At 42.3% G+C, this 21,727-nt stretch overlaps 1 protein-coding gene across 1 annotated transcript in view; it reads left to right on the top strand.

Moving 5' to 3' along the window:
• Positions 1 to 6,689: 6,689 nt before the first annotated feature.
• BPGM (bisphosphoglycerate mutase) overlaps positions 6,690 to 21,727 on the top strand; it is a 32,010-nt gene continuing 16,972 nt past the window's right edge. Inside the window, exons 1-2 of the mRNA XM_082661861.1 lie at positions 6,690 to 6,790; positions 18,833 to 19,494. Coding sequence (XP_082517987.1) covers positions 18,894 to 19,494 — 601 coding nt within the window. The 5' untranslated portion in view covers positions 6,690 to 6,790; positions 18,833 to 18,893. The remainder of the gene's footprint in view (positions 6,791 to 18,832; positions 19,495 to 21,727) is intronic.

The following is a 21,727-nucleotide window of genomic DNA, read 5'->3' as shown; positions in this document are numbered from 1 at the left end:
CAACCAGAGTTTCAGCCCATCATCTCTCCAAGAACCATCAAGTGTTAGAGCCTCTGCCATTACTCGTAAGTCTAATAACAGTCTACAGAACACCACGTATGAGAATAGCCTTTCTTGCTAATTTTTATATCCTGTGGCTACTGACAGGAGACTTACCTGTTCCTCTTATCTGACCTCACAGAGAGATGATGGCAGAGACTAGTTAGGAGACTCAACTGGCATAAAGAGACCAACACTCCAGTGGCCGGAAGTCACTGATGGTTATCAAACTGGTAACAAATTCTGTACTCTCATTATTCTTCACTTGAAAACTCACTAATAAGTGAAGGCAGTCAAACTATTTTCTAAATTTATTTAATAAGGATTCTGTACGGATTTAAATGGGGAATATAAAGAACTTTGTCTCATTCAAGCTGGAGTAACAGTCTACAGGTAAAGTAGCTTCTCTCTTCTAGGTACAAAATAGTACCTAGAAGTAGCTAGAAATGACAGATCTCAAAGCTACCATAGAACATTCTGGAAAAAAATTCTGGGACCTCAGGTAGCCTCCAAAATGTTTATTATACATGGAAAAGATATTTTATATGACAGGGCTTAGTTTAGAAGCTGAAAATGATTTCATCTGTAAACAGATTATCTTTTGTCCGCTATTGTGATTTTTTTATACTATTTTAGATTTCTTTAATTTATTTTTCCTTGTGTATTTTTTAAATCCCTTAGGCTTCATGTTAGCTCACTAGCATTTGTGGCCTGGCACCTGTTTTGACTACGTAATCATGTGTCTTTCCCTACATAGTGCAGACCCTGAAGCCTTATCTGCTAGGACCAGCCTTCCGCTGCCCTAGGAGGGCCTCCCAGTTGCTTGCTATATCTGTTTTTCCCCAGAAGAAAACAAGAGAAAATTAACAAAGTTGATTTTACTCTCTACATAAGAAATTATATTGGGCCCTTAATCTATTGTTGAGACTATTGTTAAAGTTAAAATTTACTGAGCTCTTTCCATGTGTTAACTTATTTAAACAATATAGCTTTATGAGGTAGATAACCTTACCATGGCCCATTATACAACAGAAGAAATAAGGCAAGGGTGTTAAAAAAAAAAATTTGCCCAAGATCATATGGTTAGTACTGGACTGGAACCCAGGCGGACTGGCCCCAAAGCCCACACTCTTAACCCCTGCGCTACTGAATTTCCTTTGAACCTCCAAATCATGTTTTCCCCCTGCTGGACAACAACTAATCCCCAGGAACACATTTACATTAGAGATTCAGCCTGGGAATTAGGAAAATTGGGTTCTTATTCTGCGCTTTAACTACCTGGAAAGGAAGAGCATTCTAGGTAGGGAAAATGTTTGTGCCAAGGTCTAATGGCCATAGGGAAGAGGAAAGAAGGCCAATACCAGGGACAGTGGGAAGCTATTGCAGTGTTTCAAGCTGGGGGAAGGAGGGGGTTAGCTGTACCATGATCACAAAGATCACCCTGCCTGGCTAAAAGAGAGCAAAAGTGGATTCAGGAAGATTTGTTAGGAAGCTACTGAGAAAATCCATGGAAGAGGTGATGGTAGTCTGGGCTAGGGTACTGGTATAGTATGGGGGGTGGGGCAGGGAGGATGGAAAAAAGGTATCTTCTTGGGACTTCCCTGGTGGTCCAGTGGTTAAGAATCTGCCTTCCAGTGTAGGGGACACGGGTTCGATCCCTGGTTGGGGAACTAAGATCCCACATGCCTGGGACAACTAACTACTGAGACTTCACGCTCTGGAGCCCCCGTGCCACAACTAGAGAGAAGCCCGTGCGCCGCAACAAAGATCCCGTGTGCTGCAACTAAGACCCAGCACAGCCAAATAAATACTAAAAAAAAAAAAAAAGAGAGCGAGAAAAGGTATCTTCTTGATTGAAACTGATTCTGATTAGATTATATATAGAGCCTTTAACAAAACATTCCAGAAATTACACTTCCAAATATGTGTTACTGCCTTAAAAGTGTCATATTGGTAGGTTATACACCCATTTTAATGATGCTGCATGGCTCTAAACAATTTTGTAAAGCCTCTTTTAGAAATTCCTTTAGAACCAGGTTATAACCAAACCAGAAAAACAGACTTATTGCTCTCTATATAGTCATACTTTATAAATCCCCAAAGCTAAGGAACTATGTGTAACATTGTTAACTTTATGCAGGCTTTATGAGAAATTCCTTTTATGAGTTTGACCTTCCAAGGCATACAGTGAGGACACTTTGGTAAGAAAACTAGCAAATGTTAGGCAGGGGTGAACAAAAGCTAAGTTGTCTGATTCTTTATCAAAGAATGAGGATATATTCTTTTGGCAAAGAGGGAGCCAACTTGGGAAATCCAGAGGCAGAAGAAATCCTTGGACAGTCAGGAGGGAATTTTTTTTTTAAGGAAGCAGATAACCAATAAATCTTAGGAGACTGACAACAAATTTCTCACAGAAAAAAAAAAAAAAGAAGAATGAAGTTATAGCCATCCGTTTTTAGAAGTAGGAAGCATGGTGGGGAGAGTTCAAATTTCAGAACCAAGTCAAACTCGGACTCTCTAAGTAGCTGTGCAGGTTTGCACAGATTGTCTCTGTGCCTTACTTTCCTCACCTGTAAATTGGAGACACATATGCCAGCAGTTTTGTGAGGTTTTATTAATTGAGCCCTGATTTCCAACCCCTCCCTCAATTTCTTTCACCTCAATACCTTTTCTTCAGGTTGAAAAGCAGGAAACTCTGGGGGGAGCAGGGGTGAAGGGGCTACCCTACAGGAGCTTTCAGGCTTCCCTGGCTTTCTTAGCTCTGCAATTCCAGGCCACAGAGAAAAGAATGCCTGGCGACTTTATCAGCCTCTCTGCAGAGAAGGCCAGCAGCCAGTACCTTTGGTTCAACAGACATTCCCAGAGCACCCTGTCATTTAAGGAAAGCAGCAGCCCATTTACGTCCCTGAATCTTTCAAAGAAACTGAAACAACCTCAACGCCCAAGAGTAGGAAACTGGTTGAATTGTGAGACATAATACCCAAAGGCACAGTCACCTGATGGAATTTTAATCGAAGAAGAATATTAAATGACATGAGGAGATGTTCATAATGAATTAAGTAAATATTGCCATGAACCAGTATATATACTACAGATTCCTGTCCTTTTTGTTTTTTTTTTTTCCTTTCTCTTTCTTCCCTTTGCGGTACGAGGGCCTCATTGTTGTGGCCTCTCCCACTGCGGAGCACAGGCTCCAGACGTGCAGGCTCAGCGGCCATGGCTCACAGGCGCAGCCACTCCACAGCATGTGGGATCCTCCCGGACCAGGGCACAAACCCGTGTGTCCCCTGCACCGGCAGGCGGACTCTCAACCACTGCGCCACCAGGGAAGCCCGGATTCCTGTCTTTTTAAAATAGTTGATTTATAGGGAAAAAATAGAAGGAAATAAAAATTAACAATAAATTCTAAGTGGTAGGAATGTGGGTGTTTAAAATTTTTTCTTTTCTAAGCCTTATGCAATAAACATAATATTTTTAATATAAAGTATAATACATAAATCTGATATAGCATTTGAAAAACAACTCCACAAGGAGAAATTATGACAACTTCATTCACCCCTTGATGCTCCATGTTGTACAGTAGGGAAATTTCATATAGTTCAGACTTCCCAATACCAGAGGCTCCCAGCCCCGCAGTGCATCTGTACTCTCTTTGGCATTCACATCTTGACAGTCACCTCTCTGGGTGGCAGCAAGATAACTAAGGAAATTCCTGTCCTGTAATCTCTGCAGGAGGCCAGGTCTCCATGTGAGTAGAGAGCAGGGAAAGGGGAGGAAAGCACAAGGCCTAGACTTTCTTGAGTTCTTAAAACAAGAGTACGTGTAAGTAGTTAAAACACTTTACATTTATCATTACTGTAGTTAAGAATAACTACCATTTACTGAACACTTTCCTTGTGCCAGGTACATCCTGCATTATCTCATATAATTTTCACAATGGCCACTTAGATATTATCCCTATTTCACAGATAAAGACACAGGCTGAGGTCAGACAACGTGCCAAAGTTCCCAGTGCAAGGAAGTAGCAGACGTAAGGTGTTTCAGAGATTAAAAAACTATTTCAACATGGCCTCAGTTATTCTTTGCACTACTCTGTGAGATGAGCATTCTGTTTTAACTTGTAAAATGAAGGGACAGATGGCTTCAAAGTCTCTTCTAAGGTTCTACATGGCTGATCCCAAAGGGCATTTCCAGTTTTTGGTTTCAGTAGAGGGGTCGTGTACTGAATAGGTCAATAGGTGGGAGCCAAACACTTTGGGCCTGTTACACTAGATTACGGGGAGCATATTTTAATCTGACCCTGAAAGACGGTAGCGTGTGGTGGGAGGCTAGATACTAGCAGCAAACAACCAGATCATGACGATAAGATTGTCAAGGAGACAATCTGTAAAGGGGATATAGGATCAACTACTTTCTGGAGTTTGCTGGAGGGAAGGAGAGAGCCAAGGCAGAATAGCCTAGGTCTCTGGATGATGTTTTGATGCAAGGTGGACCAGCTCAACCCTACCTGCAAAGGCCCTGTGTAAATAGCTGTGAAATTTAGGCCCAGTATGTAGGCTTTCATAAAATTGTATTTTATTCAGGTCCTGAATAAGACAATCTGCTACTAATCCTTAAAGTACTATATGTGTTAACATTGACTTTTTGATACACTCACATAACAGAAAGAAAGACAACATGGCTATAATACTTTACTGCATTTTCATTTTTTATTTGGATGAAAGTGGGACTATACCAAAAGTTGTCTGAAGTAGTGAACTGAGACCCTGAGTTATTTTCATACTATCTATACTGTTTGCTACATCAGAAGTAAATTTTCATGACTGGTCTCAATGGAAATAAGTTTTCAAATTAGTAATCTTGATTTAAAAAAATATTGCTTTTGTGTGTGTGTGTTAGGGGGGAGCAAGAGGCAGCAGGAGAGGAAGCATTTTCCCCAGAATTATGAATTAGCAACCTTGGATCCTTGCCCAGGCTCTGCCCCCAACCAGCTAAGTAATTCTGAATAAACTTCTTAAATTTCAGATTCCTCACCTGTACAAGGAGATTCTAAAAGGCAGGTGATGTTTGATGTTGTTAATGTTCTATGTGACAAACCAGCATTCCACAGGTATACATAACAGTAAAACAAAATCCAGTGAGCCCTTAAGTCCAGAAAAGTATCGCTAAATGCTATAAGACTGACACTTGTCTTTATCCTGTCTTTATCCTCCAGAGTATGGATGGTGGGCACTCTAAGTAGGAAGCTTTGATGTTACACTAGCAGAAAAGGTTTCCCTTCACTTTGTCCTCACCTGGTACAGAGAAAAGGAAGAGGAAGTGGGTAAGAGTATAGGATTTGGAAGCTGCATTCTTGGGAGTCAAGACCAGAAGCTGCCTCCTCCAGTTGCTCTGACCTGACCTCTAGTTAATCCCATACAAGTTTAATTTGACTGTCCCTAGATGGTACCTATCACCTGCTGGGATCTGTCAGGCGTTGGATTTGTGCTCTCGCAGAAGTAAGGGTCTGTTCTTTGACATCCTAGGAGGAATTGTTATGCTCTAAGAAGAATAAAGGAAATACAGAACTAACTACCAATGCTTACATCTTAACGAATTCAATACATAATGTGTCACAGGGTTAAAAATGTGGAAATTAGCTTTTCAAATTTATGTTTAATTATTCTGAGGACCTGCTTGGCCATCACGTATCTACTGGACTTGTTATGAGGATGAAATAGGAAAAACTCAAAAGAGGATACTAAACACTAGGTAGGACAGCTTTTAGAAATCAAGAAGCAGAATTTCCCATGTGGTCAGGCAAACAAACCAATCCTTATTATTTTCACACCCACCCAAAGGTTCTGACACTTTATGCTTCAAAGGCTTGTGTGGTAGTTCAATCCTACTTGAAGAAGCTTACGAGGCCCTGTGCCCAGCTTCGAGTATTTTCATAGATTTCCCTTGTTCAGTAACTGTGGCCCCCCAATTTATCATTCTCATATCACTCCATCCTCTCTTCGTCTGTTCTATAAGGTTTTAGTGCCTTCCATGTTCACTGTTCTTCCCCCAACCAAAATAATCTCGGGGGATTGCCTAAGGGGAAATCCCTATAAAATTATCAACACTAGGAGAGAGTGAGGACGAGTTACTGCCCATAAATCGGGCACTTTAAAGGCTTTTGCTTTAATCACCGTTTAGGACTTAAAACCATGAGGAAAGCAGGCGCTTTCCTCCGCGAGGAGTGCCCACCTTCATCCGCCGGCTGCAGTTTCCCAAGAGTAAAGGAAGGCATCACCTCATCACTTCCAAGATTCCGTCGACCCTTCTCTACGTTGGCAGGTATTTCCTTCACGACGCCAAACACTTTCTAACACCTAGACCGCTTAAGAGCTCCTGAAGTTTTCCAATTGCCGTGGCGACGCTCCCGGCTTTGTTTTTCTACTTCCCTAGGCAGAAGCCCGCCCACTAGCGTCAAAGCTAGCTCCTCACTGGCCCGAAAGTGTGCTCGTCTCCTCAGCAAGCCATTCAGAGCCTTACTTTCTACGCCGGGGATTTGAAAAACGGAAAAGACCTCGACCTGTTCCTGGGAGTAGGGTGGGGCTCTAAATGAGTGACAGCTTGACCCTCCAATAGTCAGAGCCATAGGACCTGCCCCTTGTGGCTCCGGGGCTAGAAAAGAGAGTCGATGCCGGCAGTAGTGATGAGTCTTGGGAGGTATTGGCGGCTTGGCGGTTCCGAGGAGCGGCTGCTGCTGGTGGCCTTTTTGCAGGTGAGTGGTTTTAATATTGCTGTTGCGAACGTTTCCATTTCTCAATGATGTGGTGGTTTATTTTGGCGTGCGGGAGGGCCAGTTCCTTTCCTCCCCGGGTTCAGTCTTTGATGGGAGTCTGGCACTCGCGCGCGTCCACCCCTCAAGCTCCGACCCTCACTTATCCCCCAGGTCCCGCTCAGCTGTCCCTTTGTCAGAATAAGACTCTCTGGTCTGACAGCCGAAAGGAGGATTCCGCTTGGTAGAGGTACCTTGACGGCAAGAATAAACAGGAATTGAAGGGAGTGATGAACTCAACTCCCCTGGACGTCTGAGGCACGGGGTGACAGAGCCCCGTAAATAGTAGGGCTCCCACTGGGAGGGAGCTCGGTGTGTTTTCAGGGCTGTGCCACTATATTGAGGGCCATGGCAGACCTGGCCCTAAAAGTCTCAGTAGACAGAAAAAACTTGAATGTCATGAAAGGAGAAAGGTGAATATCAGCAATGGTTTATGGAGGGTTCTAGTCTGGAGCTAAATCACAGGTTCTTCGAACCACTACAAATGAAAAAATAAGTGTATTTCTTCTCCTTTCGAAGGGATGGGGGCCGTATTACTGGAGAAGGACAACAGAAATGTGTAATGGAAGTGAAGTTCACAGTTAACGTTTTAAGGATAATTGGTTGTTAGTTAACTTATTGTAACTCTCATTCCCCTACCACCTCCCTTCCAAATTATGGAGGCTTTATAGCTTGTGAGTGGTACCAGAATGTTAACTGACTGAATGCACACTTTTGGGGAAAAAAATCAAATGCTATCTTTCACCAGTAGCTATTAGGGTTTTCTATAATGAAAGCAGAACACATGTCATTTTGTCTTTTATTTTAAAACTGTCTTCCCTGAGGCCAGGGGACTAGGTTTGATCCATCTTTGTGTTCCTGTAGCACCTCACACACCACAGATGCTACTCAATTGTGGTGGGGTTGAGAGAAGCATAATTCAAACAAATGGTGTCGTGGAAGGAGCTCTGAGTTGGCAGTCAAGACACCTGGGTTTTAGTCTTGAAGCTATTTGTGTGATCTTAAATCATTCAGTTCTCTGTCTCTTAATTTTCGCATCTTTAAAAAGTGGATGTCGCATTGGATTATTTCCAAGGTCCATGCCTGTGTTCAAAGTCTGTTTTAAACTAAAGATCCTTAGGCGTTTTCTAACACAAGTACATCAACAAAATCTCATTGCAGTAAATTCCTAACCAGTCTGTTAGCAAATAAAAGTTCCCAGCTACAACAGTAGTACCTGTTCTTTTGTGTCCATATTTAAACCAAACCAAGTGGATCATTGTAGAAAATTTGGCTGCTGTCCAGAATGAACATTGTACAGAAGTATAATGTGGCAGAAAATGTCATCCTTTATTCCATCACTCAGAGGCAACCACTGTTGGTGTCCGGGTAGATCTTTCAGTCTCTCTTCCTCTTTTGCCTCCTATGGTTGGTTGAAATTAAGTGGCATGTTTCATTTTAAGTAATGACATCTAAATTCAGCCATGCCCTCATCTTTGTGTGTCTGGTGCCTAGAGCACAGAGGACACGCCAGTGTCTGAACTGTTAGGTCACTTGAACATCCTTGGAATGAAATCTGGTGTGAAGGGATATTTATATGGGGAAATAGGACTAAAAGTATCACTTAATAACAAAACTCTTTAACTGAAACTTGGCCACAAATATGGATAAAATATAGTTTATAAAATGTAAAATAAATGTTAGCCACTTCACTAAAGCATTTGGATTGTAGAATATTGCTTAGTATTTGGTATGCTTCTAGGACTGTATCTTACTGGCAACGCCTCTTTCCGGAAACACAACATTTGATTGCATTCCTACTTCACTGTCTAATTTAACCTTTTCTCCTTACTGCCACCCTCATTTTGCTTTATTCCCAGCTTTTACTTCTGCTCATACCATCAGCAAGCCAGGATCACTCTCAAGGGCCTGAGGTCTGTGTCAGTGTTCATGTGTTAGTCAAAGTCTGCTCCATTCAACCCAGAATACCTCACACTCTTTGGTAGACCACTCCACCATAATCTCATTTAGTCTTCTTCATAGCCCCTTGAGAATAGTAATTAGATAGGAAGGAGGTGTCATGAGTGGGTGTTGTGCACATGGGTGATGCCACGCAGGCTGGAACAGGCCACATGCCCCAGGCACACACATATGTCATTACACATGTGTGTCCCTTTCCTGTGAAGAGGGGTCTACCTGCTATGGTTTGTTACCTTTGTAACAAGTGGTTAATAGGTATAAAGTTGGAGAATGACAGGGTAATAGTGTCTGGAAAACACCTGTAAGTAATAGCGTTTGCTCCTGGTAAAGAGTTGTTCTTATAATGCAAACACAAATGGAACAGTTCCCATAAAGCTTTAGGAAAAGTAATAGATTATGGAACAATAGGTACTTTGGGATATAGTCATGTTTGAACTTTTCGTAATGAGCTGGGCTTGGGTAAGGCATATTTTAAGACCCTAAGGAAATGAGCTCCAGATTTCATTTCCACTGTTCCTTTTTAATCTATCAGAGACACGGTTAACCTCTCTTTTTCCTATCCTCACATCTAGCCAGCCTATCTTTATAGAGTTAGATTCCTAATGCAGCGGAGGTTAAGAGTTGTTCAAAGGTATGTAGTGAGGATTTGGACCAGGGAAAACATCCAAGTGGTCTAGGGTAGGATTTGAATATTTAATATTTAAGGGTAAGCTTTGGCTCAAAGCAACTCTGGCTCTGCATGCCTTATTTTATATTACTTCAACATTATATCATTGATCACATTTCTTACTCAATTTTGGAAACAGTAAACAAACTAAGTGTTTAGACTGGACTTTATCCTATAATTTTCCCCACCTGTTCATGAGTTGCCATACTAGAGTATTAGACATTATTATTTTTCAAACACCTGAGGAAAGGAGGAAGCACTGTCCTAGGAGCATTGGTTTGGGAGAGAGGACGAGACTCAGTTATGGTGGGTGAGGGAGAGGTACGTGAAATTATATGCTTTAATGAGGAGCAGGTGTAGGAGGCAGCAGCAAGATTTTTAGCTACATTTGTTGATACTACCTAGAGATTCTGGAAGTATTGTAGAAGTAACCTCAGTAAACGCAATGGCCTGATATGTACCAGTCTCCTACCTACCTACCCACCCTCTCCATCCCTACCTTGCCAAAAGGATGCTAATCTTGAAACATAACTCGACTTTACGGTGACATTTATGGAAAGGATATTTTTTACCCTGTCGCCAATTTAGGTGGGAAAAAATGCATATACGTATATATATTTCAAAAGGTCTTTGAAAATATGAGTCACCTGCAAATTGTGTTTTCTTCAAATCGCCTATTTGTTTCTTTTTTGCCAAGGCAATTCCATAGCACCCATTCCTGAGCAGGTATACATTCACCTGAAGTGTGAAGCATTTATAAAGATGTCTAATAAAAGTAATGCATGTCAAAATGACAGATTATATTTTTGAAGTTGGTTAACAAGATGAATAATTTTTTCCCTCTTCTATCTTGAACCCATTATTAAATTCGATGAAGCAAAATAAACTACTCAGACTGATTTAAATGTGCTCAGTACTATCTTCTGTGAGGGATAAAAACAGTTATGAATGGGATTCCATTATTCAAGGCACTTGCAGTTCTGGCTAAGAATGAAAGCAGGTGATTTAATAATGTTGGGATTATCCCATGACAGGATACTTAAAGGTTCAAAATGCTGATGTGATTAGTAGATCTGAATAATCCCAGCTAGGCCAGGGTTTGGCAAACTAAGGCCTTCTGACCCACTACCTGTTTTTGTACAGTCCACAAACTATGAATGGTTTTTAATGGTTGAAATAAATCAAAGTATAACAATATTTCATGTGCATGAAAATTATATGAGATTCTAATTTCTTTGTCCATACGTAAAAGACAAAAAAGTTCCAATATGTTTATTGGAACACAGCCTTATTTATTCATACATGCATTGTTTATGGCTGCTTTCAGCAGAATTGAGTAATTGTAACAAGACCACATAGCCCACAAAGCCTAAAAAATTTACTTTGGCCTTTTACAGAGAAAGTTGCCCCCACCTGAGCTAAGCTGGAGTGTCTTTCACATCATCGCCTTTACCCCTTTTCAAGAGCCATTATGCTTGTCCAGGTCTTCATTAAATGTTACCAGAATGGTTGCAAAAGCCTCACAAGTATTCACATCCCTGGTTTTCCCATCTCTCTTACTTGTAGGTGCTGCCTGATCCTCCTAAAATACACATTATTAACCCTTTAACGATGTCCCAATACTTACAGAAGAACCTGCGTTCTTTGGCACAAGGCCCTTTTTGGGGCCACTATTCAGTCTTATCTTTCTAGACTAGTCTCCTCCTACTTCCTTGTTATACCCTATACTTAGTTTAAGATGCTCATATAATTTTCCAGATGGGACCTTCAAGTGTGAAAGGGGCCCTATAATAAGTATGTTGGGAAAACAGGCCTAAAGCAAGACTGTTCTAGGCAAACCAGTTTGAATGGCTCACCATTTCTCCATAAACACCTATTCCCTTGCCCTCTACTCACTGTTCCCTTAGGCTGGAATTCCTTTTCTTTTTTCTATAAATCTGAATCTTAAACATCCTGGAATTCTTTTTCTTTTTTCTATAAATCTGAATCTTAAACATCTTTTCAAATTCAGCTTAAATAGTGCCATGTCCATGAAGCATTATTCAAGTAAAAAATCTCTCCTTGGGGCTTCCCTGGTGGCGCAGTGGTTGAAAGTCTGCCTGCTGATGCAGGGGACACAGGTTCGTGCCCTGGTCCAGGAAGATCCCACATGCCGTGGAGCAGCTGAGCCTGCGCGTCCGGAGCCTGTGCTCCGCAACGGGAGAGGCCACAACAGTGAGAGGCCCGCGTAAGCAAAAAAAAAAAAAAACTCTCCTTTTCCATCTCCCATATACATGAACTGCTTTCTCATGATGTGGGTTAATTTCTGCTTTAGTGATACACACACATATCCTTTCCCCCATTAGTCACTTGGAGACATCATTCATGTTGGATTCTGTATTCCTCACAGGCCTAGCATTATGCCATGTTCAAATGGAGTTTGTAACACGTTTGAAGAATGAGTTAATTGACCAAACTTGGTAGACTGATGAGTATTTGGGAATGTCAATGTATAAATCATCCATTTTAACGTAATTTAAGTAGTGAGAAAAGTTGGGTTTCCAAGGGCTGAGGACAGAGCCTTGGGTGCCAATATGGCGGTGGAGCAGAGCAGGTCAAGGCATATGTATAGGCTTTGGGGTCCAGCCTGCCTGAGATTGAAATCCAGCTCTGCCAGTTACAGTCTTTGTCATCTTGGGCAAGTTAACCTCACCTCTTAGGTTTCTGCATCTGTAAAACAGGAGTAATCATAGTAACTTCTCTGCAGAATGGTGGTTGAGGATTTAAATAGTCCCAAGCACATGGTGAGCACTCTGAGAAAGGTAGCGGCTATGGTGTCATATGCTGTCTTCATCGTCATAGTACTGTTGCTGAGGGGTAGAAAATGCAGATTCAGTAAGAAAGAGAAAAAAAAAACATCGTATATTAACGCATATATGTGGAATCTAGAAAAAGGTACAGATGAACTGGTTTGCAAGGCAGAAATAGAGACAGATGTAGAGAACAAACATATGGACACCAACTGGGGAAAGTGGTAGGGCGGGGGTGTAGTTGTTGTTGTTGGTGGGATGAACTGGGAGATTGGGATTGACATATATACACTAATATGTATAAAATAGACAACTAATAAGAGCCTGCTGGGGCTTCCCTGATGGCGCAGTGGTTGGGAATCCACCTGCCAATGCAGGAGACATGGGTTTGAGCCCTGGTCTGGGAAGATCCCACATGCCGCGGAGCAACCTAGGCCTGTGCACCACCACTACTGAGCCTGCGCCCTGGAGCCCGTGAGCCACAACTACTGAGGCCCGTGCACCTAGAGCCCGTGTTCCACAACAGGAGAAGCCATCGCAATGAGAAGCCTGCGCACCACAACAAAGAGTAGCCCCAGCTCGCCCCAACTAGAGAAAAGCCCATGTGCAGCAACGAAGACCCAATGCAGCCAAAAATAAATAAATAAATTTATTGGAAAAAAGAAAGACCTGCTGTATAAAAAATAAATAAATTAAAAAAAAACAAAGTATAGATTCAACACTGGGACATAACAATTGAAGAGCTGGGAGAAATGCAGCACCAAAATCTTGGAAGATTTTTTCTTCCCTTGATAGAAATAGTCAGCTTCAGAGGGGTCAAAGCCCTGTAAGTCCTGAGTGAAGATGGTCTTCACTTAGTAAGAAGTAACCAATCAGCAGTCTTTTGAGAGAGCATTTCAGTAGAGTGGGCAAGGTATAAGTTAGGTGTCAGAGGACTAAAAAAGTAATGGCCAGAGGAAGGGAAAAACAGCCAAGAGGAAGCGGCAGGAAGATGAGATGCAGCGTCATGTAAAAGATACGTTTGTTTACTAAATTTTTCTCTTTGAGCCACACCATACTTTAGAAAGGAAGGAACCCTGGGGTATGGTAATTCAGTGACCCGTGTGGCCCTTTGGGGGTATGAGGTAAATCATTGACTAAAATTAGTGCTTAATTCAAGTGCCAGTAACCCGTGCCAACGGATAAATGAGGACCCTTAAGAACCAACTCCAGCGTGGTGAGCTTTACCAAAAGCAACACAAAAAAACAAAGCTTGATTTTTAGAAAGGATAGTTTTTAATTCTTAGCCTGGCACCTTATTATAAGTTGGGGGTGACTATTGCCTGACTTGACCTTGTGATTTGAGGTTCTTCAGGCAGTCATACGCCGAGCCCTCCTTTATACTCACCTTGTTTGTGTGCATTTCATGAAATGTCTGCCTGGGTTGGGGAGACAAGCTGTGACTGGAGATTCTCCTGTGAAGGGAAGCCTAGTGAGCCTAGATGCTCACACCCAGACTCACAAATCTTCCGTGGTGAGGCAGAAAGAGTGCGGGTGTCAGAGGCACAGACCTGGATCGCAGTTCCAATTCCATTTAGTGGCTCTGTGTTTTTGGACAAGTCAATCAGTGTCTCTCTTTTCTCTGTGGAGATTATTATGGCCTTTCATGTTTAGTTGTCTAGTTGTTATACTAAACTGTAACAAAAGAAAAATATAATGGATGATTATTCTTGGCGCTGCCTTTGCCATCAAATACATTGGAATTCTTGAGTTAAAGCTTCCTAAAGTCTCGGGCCTGACTATTTTTGGTTTGGTAGTTACCACTAAAAATGTCAGGCCTTAGCCTTATTGGCACAAGCTAATTCTTTTTGCCTACCTTTGATTCAGTCAACACACCTACTAAGTACCTAGTATGTGTCAGGTGTCATGCTGGGTTCTAGAGACGGGACAGTGAGTCAGACCAACCCTGATGCGGCTTACAGTCTAACAGGGCACACAGATGTGGAACAAGTGATCTGTCACAAGTGACCCATCACAACGGTACCTAGTGTCCTAAAGCAGGGGGCTGTGGAGGCACCTCACCACTTCCCAGTGGGTGGGAAAGAAGGGCAGAGAAGTCTGCAGAGGCTTTAAAAACATTGTGCTCAGACCAGCCGCCTCAGCATCACCTGGAAGCTTGTTAGAAATACAGATTCTCAGGCCTGCCCCAGACCTACTCATTCAGGCTCTGGAAGTGGGGCCCAGCAGCCTGTTTGAACCAGTCCTCTTGGTGATTCTGATGCACATTAAAGTTTGAGGACGACTAGCCTAGAGGAAATAACATTTAAGCTAAGCGCTAAAGCTGCACCAGTCAATACAGTAGCCACTGGTCACGTGTGGCTATGGAGCCCTTGAAATGTGGTTAGTCCAAATGGAGATGTGCTTTAAGTATAAAATACACATCAGGTTTCAAAGACTTACTAAGAAAAAAGAAAGTAAAATACCTCATTGAGAATTTTATATAGATCATATGTTAGAATGATAATCTTTTGAACCCAAAGGGTTAAATAAAATGTATTATTAAAATTTCACCTATTTTTGCTGCTTAGTATGGCTTTTAGAAAATTTTAAATTACAAATTTAAAAAAGCCAATTATATGTGGCTTGCGTTACATTTTGAATGGACACAGCTGATCGAAAGGATAACTAGCAGGCCCCCAAAGCAGGGAGGGACTGAAGTGGGGGTGGAGGGGAGGGGGTGTTGGGTGAGGGTTCTGTGTAGGAGACAGTGTGTGCAGAGGTCCCGAGGCCAGAAAGAACATGGCATGTTCAAGGAAATAAAAGAAAACCAAAGTCTTGCAGGTCACATTAAGGATTTTGAGCTTTGTCCTAAGATCAACAGGAAGTAATCTGAGGGTTTTAAATAGGGTACTCAGTTTTCAGGAAGTTTGTAGCTAATACATGAGGGCAAGAGAGCTACAGCTGAATATTGCAAGGCTCAGAATCAAAGCTCCCCCCACCTGCCCAAAAGATGGTGGGGATGGAGGCATTTGGACAGGAAGTACTATTGAGAGGGAGGGAGCGGGACCCTGCTCGTCAGCAGCCCCTGCCCCAGGATACGAGGCACGAACACCCCTGCTGAAGAGAGAAGCAGACACCTGGGAATAGTTTGGTGTTCAGTTCATTTTCAACTTGGTGAAAGTTGAGAGCTAGAGGAAACATTCCAGAAGAGTCCAAAGTTGAGTAGGAGTTTGATTACAGAGCTGGGACTCTGCAGGGCACTGGCGAAGTTTTGGTGAAGAGAGGGTCAGGGACAAGGAAGCCTGGCACACGTGGGGATTAGAGGGTCTGTCCTTTGAAAGAGTGTGCTGGACAACCACAGAGGAAGGCTGGGGTTAGAGCCTGGAGGCTTGGGGTCTGACCAGCTCCAGGGGGCAGGAAGGTGGGGCTGGGGGGGGGGGTGGTCCTCATTCACCTGTGGCCTGGAGGAGGTTTCTCTTTAAGTCACAGTCACACACTAGCAGACTCAATCTACCCTCAGAAATGTCTTGTTTAGCTCACATTTTTTAAATGTATTCAAATTAGTTGCTAGTATTTGTATTAGATATCACATAAAATTCACATTTCCAGTTCTTTTGAGAATTGGAAGATTGAGGACCCCAGTGCCTCAGTCTCACAGAGAAATGGGCTGGAGCTAAGTAGCAGCTACTCCCTTCATTTTTCATTTGAGCTTCTAAGAGCTGAAATGATCACATTAAAAAAAAAGACATTTACCCTAAAAACAAAACAGAATCCACAGGTTCTGTCTGGTCTGAGTCTTGCATTCTCTCCAGTCTTTGTTTTCAGCAGCCCTGGCTTCTCCTTGTTTTCCAGAAAAGTTCTAGAATGGTACCCTTAGCTCAGCGAGACCAGATTATACAAATGCTTTGTCCATGCACACGAGTTGCTTCCATCAGAGAAGCGCATGTTCCCTGCAGTTCAGCACTTTTCCTACCACCTTGCAGCCCCGCAGCACTGCTCCTCACAGATCAGCCTGAAACTTTAAATGAAACTGACTACAGTGTTATGTTTGTTGACACTTGACATACCAGCTCCCACAATGATTAAATTGTAAAGAATGCAAACTATAAACCTCAGCAACTCCTTTGTGAATATTCAGTAGTTAATTAAATGGCAAAGATCAGTTGATAGCAAGGAGGAGAGAGGGAAGGGACTTTCTGTTGACCTGAGGTAGATGCTCCAGTTTGGTACCTTATCCTGTATTCGCCGTCTGTCCACCGGAGTAAAGCGCAGGTGTGTATTTATTTGTAGAGTCCTTGTGGCTGTAGCACTATTTCTCTGCTCCAATATATATATTTTGAGGGGAAGAAACAGAAATTGTTTTATTTCTTTAAGTAAGCAAATAGAGCAGATTAAAATACTGCAGAGCTTGGTGATAGTTGCCTCAGTGTTCATGATATTATTGCTACATTTTTTTTGTTGCCTCCATATAGTTTTTAATCAAAAGATGATGGAGAAGTGCCTCTGCCTATAATATTTGTCTATCACACCTTCTTCATTTGAAGGGAAAGTAGCTTCATCAGCCTAAGGAGCTTCTTGTTTGACAAGACACAGTAAGGGCTGAGGTAGAGAACAATTGATAACTTCTCTTTTCTCCATCCCCCTTCTCACCACCACCGAAAACAAAACAGTAAATGTTGCGTGGGCATGGATCCAGTTTTTGATGGGCCTGAAACTTCTAGTACTTAGTGGATTGGGGTGGGCCCTTTAAAAAAAAAAGCAATACAGAAGTGTCTTGCTGATTAAACACACACACACACACTCTCTCTCTCTCTCTCTCTCTCTCTCAACGATGTGAATTCATTATTTGGTCTCTCCCAGTGCCTTAGAAGGAGTTTGTTCAAGTGAGGGGCCCTGAAACTTGAGCTTCATTAGTTTCATGATTATTCCTCTTCCGGGCACTGGTAATCCCCTAGACAAACACTGCCCAGTTCTTTCATCCCATTCTCTGTTCTGCCACCCGATGCCCATCTGGGCTGAGAACAGAGACATTGCTTTCCCTCTGGAAAGTCTTAGCTCTGCAAGGTACCTTCACCTGAGTCCTTAGCCCAGCTTCTTCCAGTGACCTGATGCTTCCCCACTTCACATGCACTAAATAAAGCATCAAATTTTATTGATACCTGATGAGAAAGGGAAGTCATAAACCTAACCATTGTAGCCTTTCAGCCACTTGGAAATCACCTCAATCTGCTTCCTCCCTTGGGTCCTCTGTTGGCCCTCCACTGAAATTGGAAGCTTTGTTTTAAAGACATTTTTCCCCCTTGAGAATCTCTAGGAATTACTAAAGGAAGGAAGAAATTAGATCTAGATTCCAATTAACTTTGTCATTGACTGTTATATAACTGTGGGTGAATCACAGTTTAAGTGGGACAGAAAATCTCCAGTTAATGGAAGTTGCCAAGAATGGCAGAAGCCCAGGCCCTGATGTTCATATAATCTGTACTCTCCAGTGTGGAAAGTGCTGGGCTGGAGGTGGAAAGCGCTGGGCAAGTAAACTGAGCAGGGTTTGTCAGTGTAGATCTGTCCACTGCAAGGAGAGCGAGGCAGGCTGATGCAGCCAGCCCGAAGATTCTCCAGGGGACAGAGTGGGCCCAGCAGATCTTTGGGCCAGCAGCTTCACTTAGGAAGTTCAGAAACACTTTAGGGTTGCCTGTCCCTCTTTACTAGAGTCTTCGCCTGCTGAGATGTGGCTGGCATGTGTAGGACAGCTGAAGGGTTGGGAGAAGGAGAGGGGGGCCTCCTTATCAGTGTGCTTCCTCTCACTCCTACAGACCTGCTTCTGGTAATCTGTTTCTACAGGCAGCATCTCTCAGCTGCTTAATTTGATAGCTTGTTTTGCATCCAATTTATTCCTGCCAAAAACTCTATCTTGAGGCAGGTGAAAGATTATTTAGGTGAGTACCATATTGGGTGTTAATGTTGATTTAAATCATTTTAATGTTTAAATGTTGAACCTTAGATTTTCTTGTATGTGATGTAGCCTGTGGCATTGAAGAGCTAGTTGCCACCAATCAATGATTTACATACCAGATGAATGTGGTGGTTTATTGAATTAACATGTTTAATAACTTCAATAATAAGACGAGACTGGTAAATTATTTCTCCACCAGAGGGGGAAACAAAATGAGAAGGGTGCCTTCAGTCTCGAGTCAGCTTCTCAGACCTGGGAGTTCCCAACTACGAGTCATCCTTTTAGACACCTAAAACTCATTCTATTAAATCCTGTCTTCTGTAAGCAGAAACTGCCTTTTTATCTGGTGGAAATGTAGCATGCCAATAGAATGAAGTGTTCTGTTGTTTTATGTCATACAATTAACTTACTACCCAGCCATCAGAAAATTTGTCAAGTAACTAGGTTCCCTGTAATTATCTGTAGACTCTGCCTGTATGTGCCACAGTATGTATGAGTTGCCGGATGTCTGATGTCAGAACTGTTCAAGGAATCATTCCAGTGTGTTTTAGAAACTGGCTGTTGAAAAGTTGTGCTTCCACCCCCAGGTAGTTAGTTGAATGAAGAATATAACTTATACTTTTTGTTTCTTCTCTTTCTAGATGTATTGCTGTCACTGAACATTGGCCCATTGGAAAGCACTAGAGAAGCTCAGCCATCAGTATGTCCAAGTACAAACTGATTATGTTAAGACATGGAGAGGGTGCTTGGAATAAAGAGAACCGTTTTTGTAGCTGGGTGGATCAGAAACTTAACAGTGAAGGAATGGAAGAAGCTCGGAACTGTGGGAAGCAACTCAAAGCGCTAAACTTTGAGTTTGATCTTGTGTTCACATCCGTCCTGAACCGGTCCATCCACACAGCCTGGCTGATCCTGGAAGAGCTGGGGCAGGAGTGGGTTCCCGTGGAAAGCTCCTGGCGTCTCAATGAGCGTCACTATGGAGCCTTGATCGGTCTCAACAGGGAGCAAATGGCTTTGAATCACGGCGAGGAACAAGTGAGGCTGTGGAGAAGGAGCTACAGTGTGACCCCACCGCCCATAGAGGAGTCCCATCCTTACTACCACGAAATCTACAACGACCGGAGATATAAAGTGTGCGACACTCCTTTGGATCAGCTGCCACGATCCGAGAGCTTAAAGGATGTTCTGGAGAGACTCCTTCCTTATTGGAATGAAAGGATTGCTCCTGAAGTATTAAGTGGTAAAACCATTCTGATATCTGCTCATGGAAATAGCAGCCGGGCACTCCTGAAACATCTGGAAGGTACCATCTTTATGCTACTACTTACTGAAGGTTGCTACTGGGCCTTAATCTAGAAAGGAACTGGTTTCTAAGCTAATAATGCACAGTTTACGTAATAGACTTTCCTTCCCTATTACCTTTTGTCCTTTCAGTCTTTTCAGGATCCTTTTGTTCTATCAGTCAAAAATCCTGGGCCTTTTACATTCGTGTTATCTGAAGCAGTGATTCTCTAACGTCAGCAAGCATCAGAATCACCTGGTGGGAGGGAGCGCTGGGACCACCACTGGTTTCTGGCCGCACCCTTGGAGTTTCTCAGTCTGTAGGCCTGGGGTGTGGCCCAGTAATTTGCGTTTCTAAGGAATTTTCAGGTGGTGCTGATAATGATGCTTGGGCTTCTCCAAGTGCTTGAGAACCACTGATCTAAAAGATTCTGTGGCTTTTGTTGTAACAAGGTAAGAGGAGGCTAGGGAGGGAAGAAATTTTTGTAGAAATGGTATGCAAGGTAAGTTTTTTTCCTTTTGAGTCTTTCAAGTTAAGTAAAATCATATAGACTTCAGTTTTGCTCCCGTTCTTCCAACTTTAAACAATCATTGCTGTGTTTTCAGACCTAGGTTTCCTGAATAATTGTTTTGTTCCAGTCTTCTCTTTGTTCCAGACCAGGCTTAGTCATCGACTGGGAGAAAGTTCAGGAGAAGGAAAATAAAAAGATGGCTTATTGGAGATAATTAGTAGCCTTAATTTTATTTTAACTCCTTGATGTTATGTTCTAGAAAGTACTGTGTTGTTACCTTCCTCTTAAGTAACATGAACTAAATGAACTCCTCTGAGGACTTGAGCTCACCAGTTTTGGGCACCAGTGATTGCACAGTGACACCTTCAGGGGGTTTCTCCCTCCCCTCTCTCCCTTCACTAAATAATCCCGGACGGTTGTGCGTTTTGAGTGATCTGCTCTGTCTGGTGTTTTCCTGTCTATCGTCACTGTCAGCAGTCAGCCCACTGGCATTAGAATGCATTTCTCCAACATTCCCTTTTCATTCTGCTTTACTTTTCTATATGAGGCTGTGAAAAATGAAAAAGTTGACCTTGTACATGAAATAAGTGAAAATAGGTTATTGTTAACAAAATGAACTGATCTTTATAAGATTTTAATGTAAACCTTTTAGCATGTGTTTTTTTCCCCCTAGTTTTTATAACATGGCCAAGAGCCAAGTCATTACTCATATACCTGACCTCCATTCATTGTGCAGAGATCTAAAATCTACAGGCTTTATCGGCTATTTAAAACATCATTGGCCAGACATGGCACTTGATCTGTTTGTGTATGGGTATATATCTTATTTACTCAACTATATAAATGGTATTATTCTTCCTTGTTCAGAATAGTCATGTATTTGATTAAATATCTATATATAACTTCATCATTACTGGATTTATTATAGTACTTTATTGTTTGAAGAAGAGTTGAAGCTCCTCTTAGGACAACAACAAACTGAAATTCAGAATTTCAAAGTTTCTGCCAGAAGATGTATTCTCTGTCTCCATGCCAATTCCTTTTTTCCAGAGATGGGACTTAGATCTCTTTGTGGCCAGATTCCCTTCCCTTAAGAAAAGGCCATCATCTCCTTCAGGATCCTCTTTTCTTCCCCATCTCAGCTAGGAAATCCTCCTTTTAAAGACAGTTTCCTGCTGGTTAGTACCATTTACCCATCTTCAGGTTTAGAGCACTAAGATTATTCTGCAGCCCTGACCATAGCGTATTCTAGATACCCCCTTCCATTAGTGTGTTGGTAACTTAACCACTTGTTACTGTTATTTTTGAAAGAAATAGGAAGGTTTAACAAATGGTGGTGAAGAAGACTGCCACCATTGTAGGGATGCAGGGAAAACTACCTGTCGAGGGCAAGGTAACACATAGAAAAGCTGACTGTCTATATTTGAGGGAGGTTTTGAAACCATTAATAGTTTATTGAAAAACAATCAAATGGTATAGCTGCTTGGGAAAACAATCTGGCAGTTCCTTGACAGTGACACATAGAGGTACCATATGATCCAGCAGGTCCACTCCTAGGTACATACCTGTATTCATTTCCTAGTGCTACTGTAACAAAGTACCCAAAACTGGGTGGCTTAGAAAAACAGATAATTGTCTCACAGTTCTGGGAGCTGGAAGTCCTAAATCAAAGTATTGGCAGGGTCCTGCTCTCTCTAATGACACTAGGAGAGAATCCTTTCTTGCCTCTTGTAGTTTCTGGTG

This window comes from Grampus griseus, assembly GCF_964374135.1.
Source record: "Grampus griseus genome assembly, chromosome: 9".
Taxonomy (NCBI): Eukaryota; Metazoa; Chordata; class Mammalia; order Artiodactyla; family Delphinidae; genus Grampus; species Grampus griseus.
Note: the sequence above shows the minus strand (reverse complement) of the source record. Positions and strands in the feature narration are given on the sequence as shown.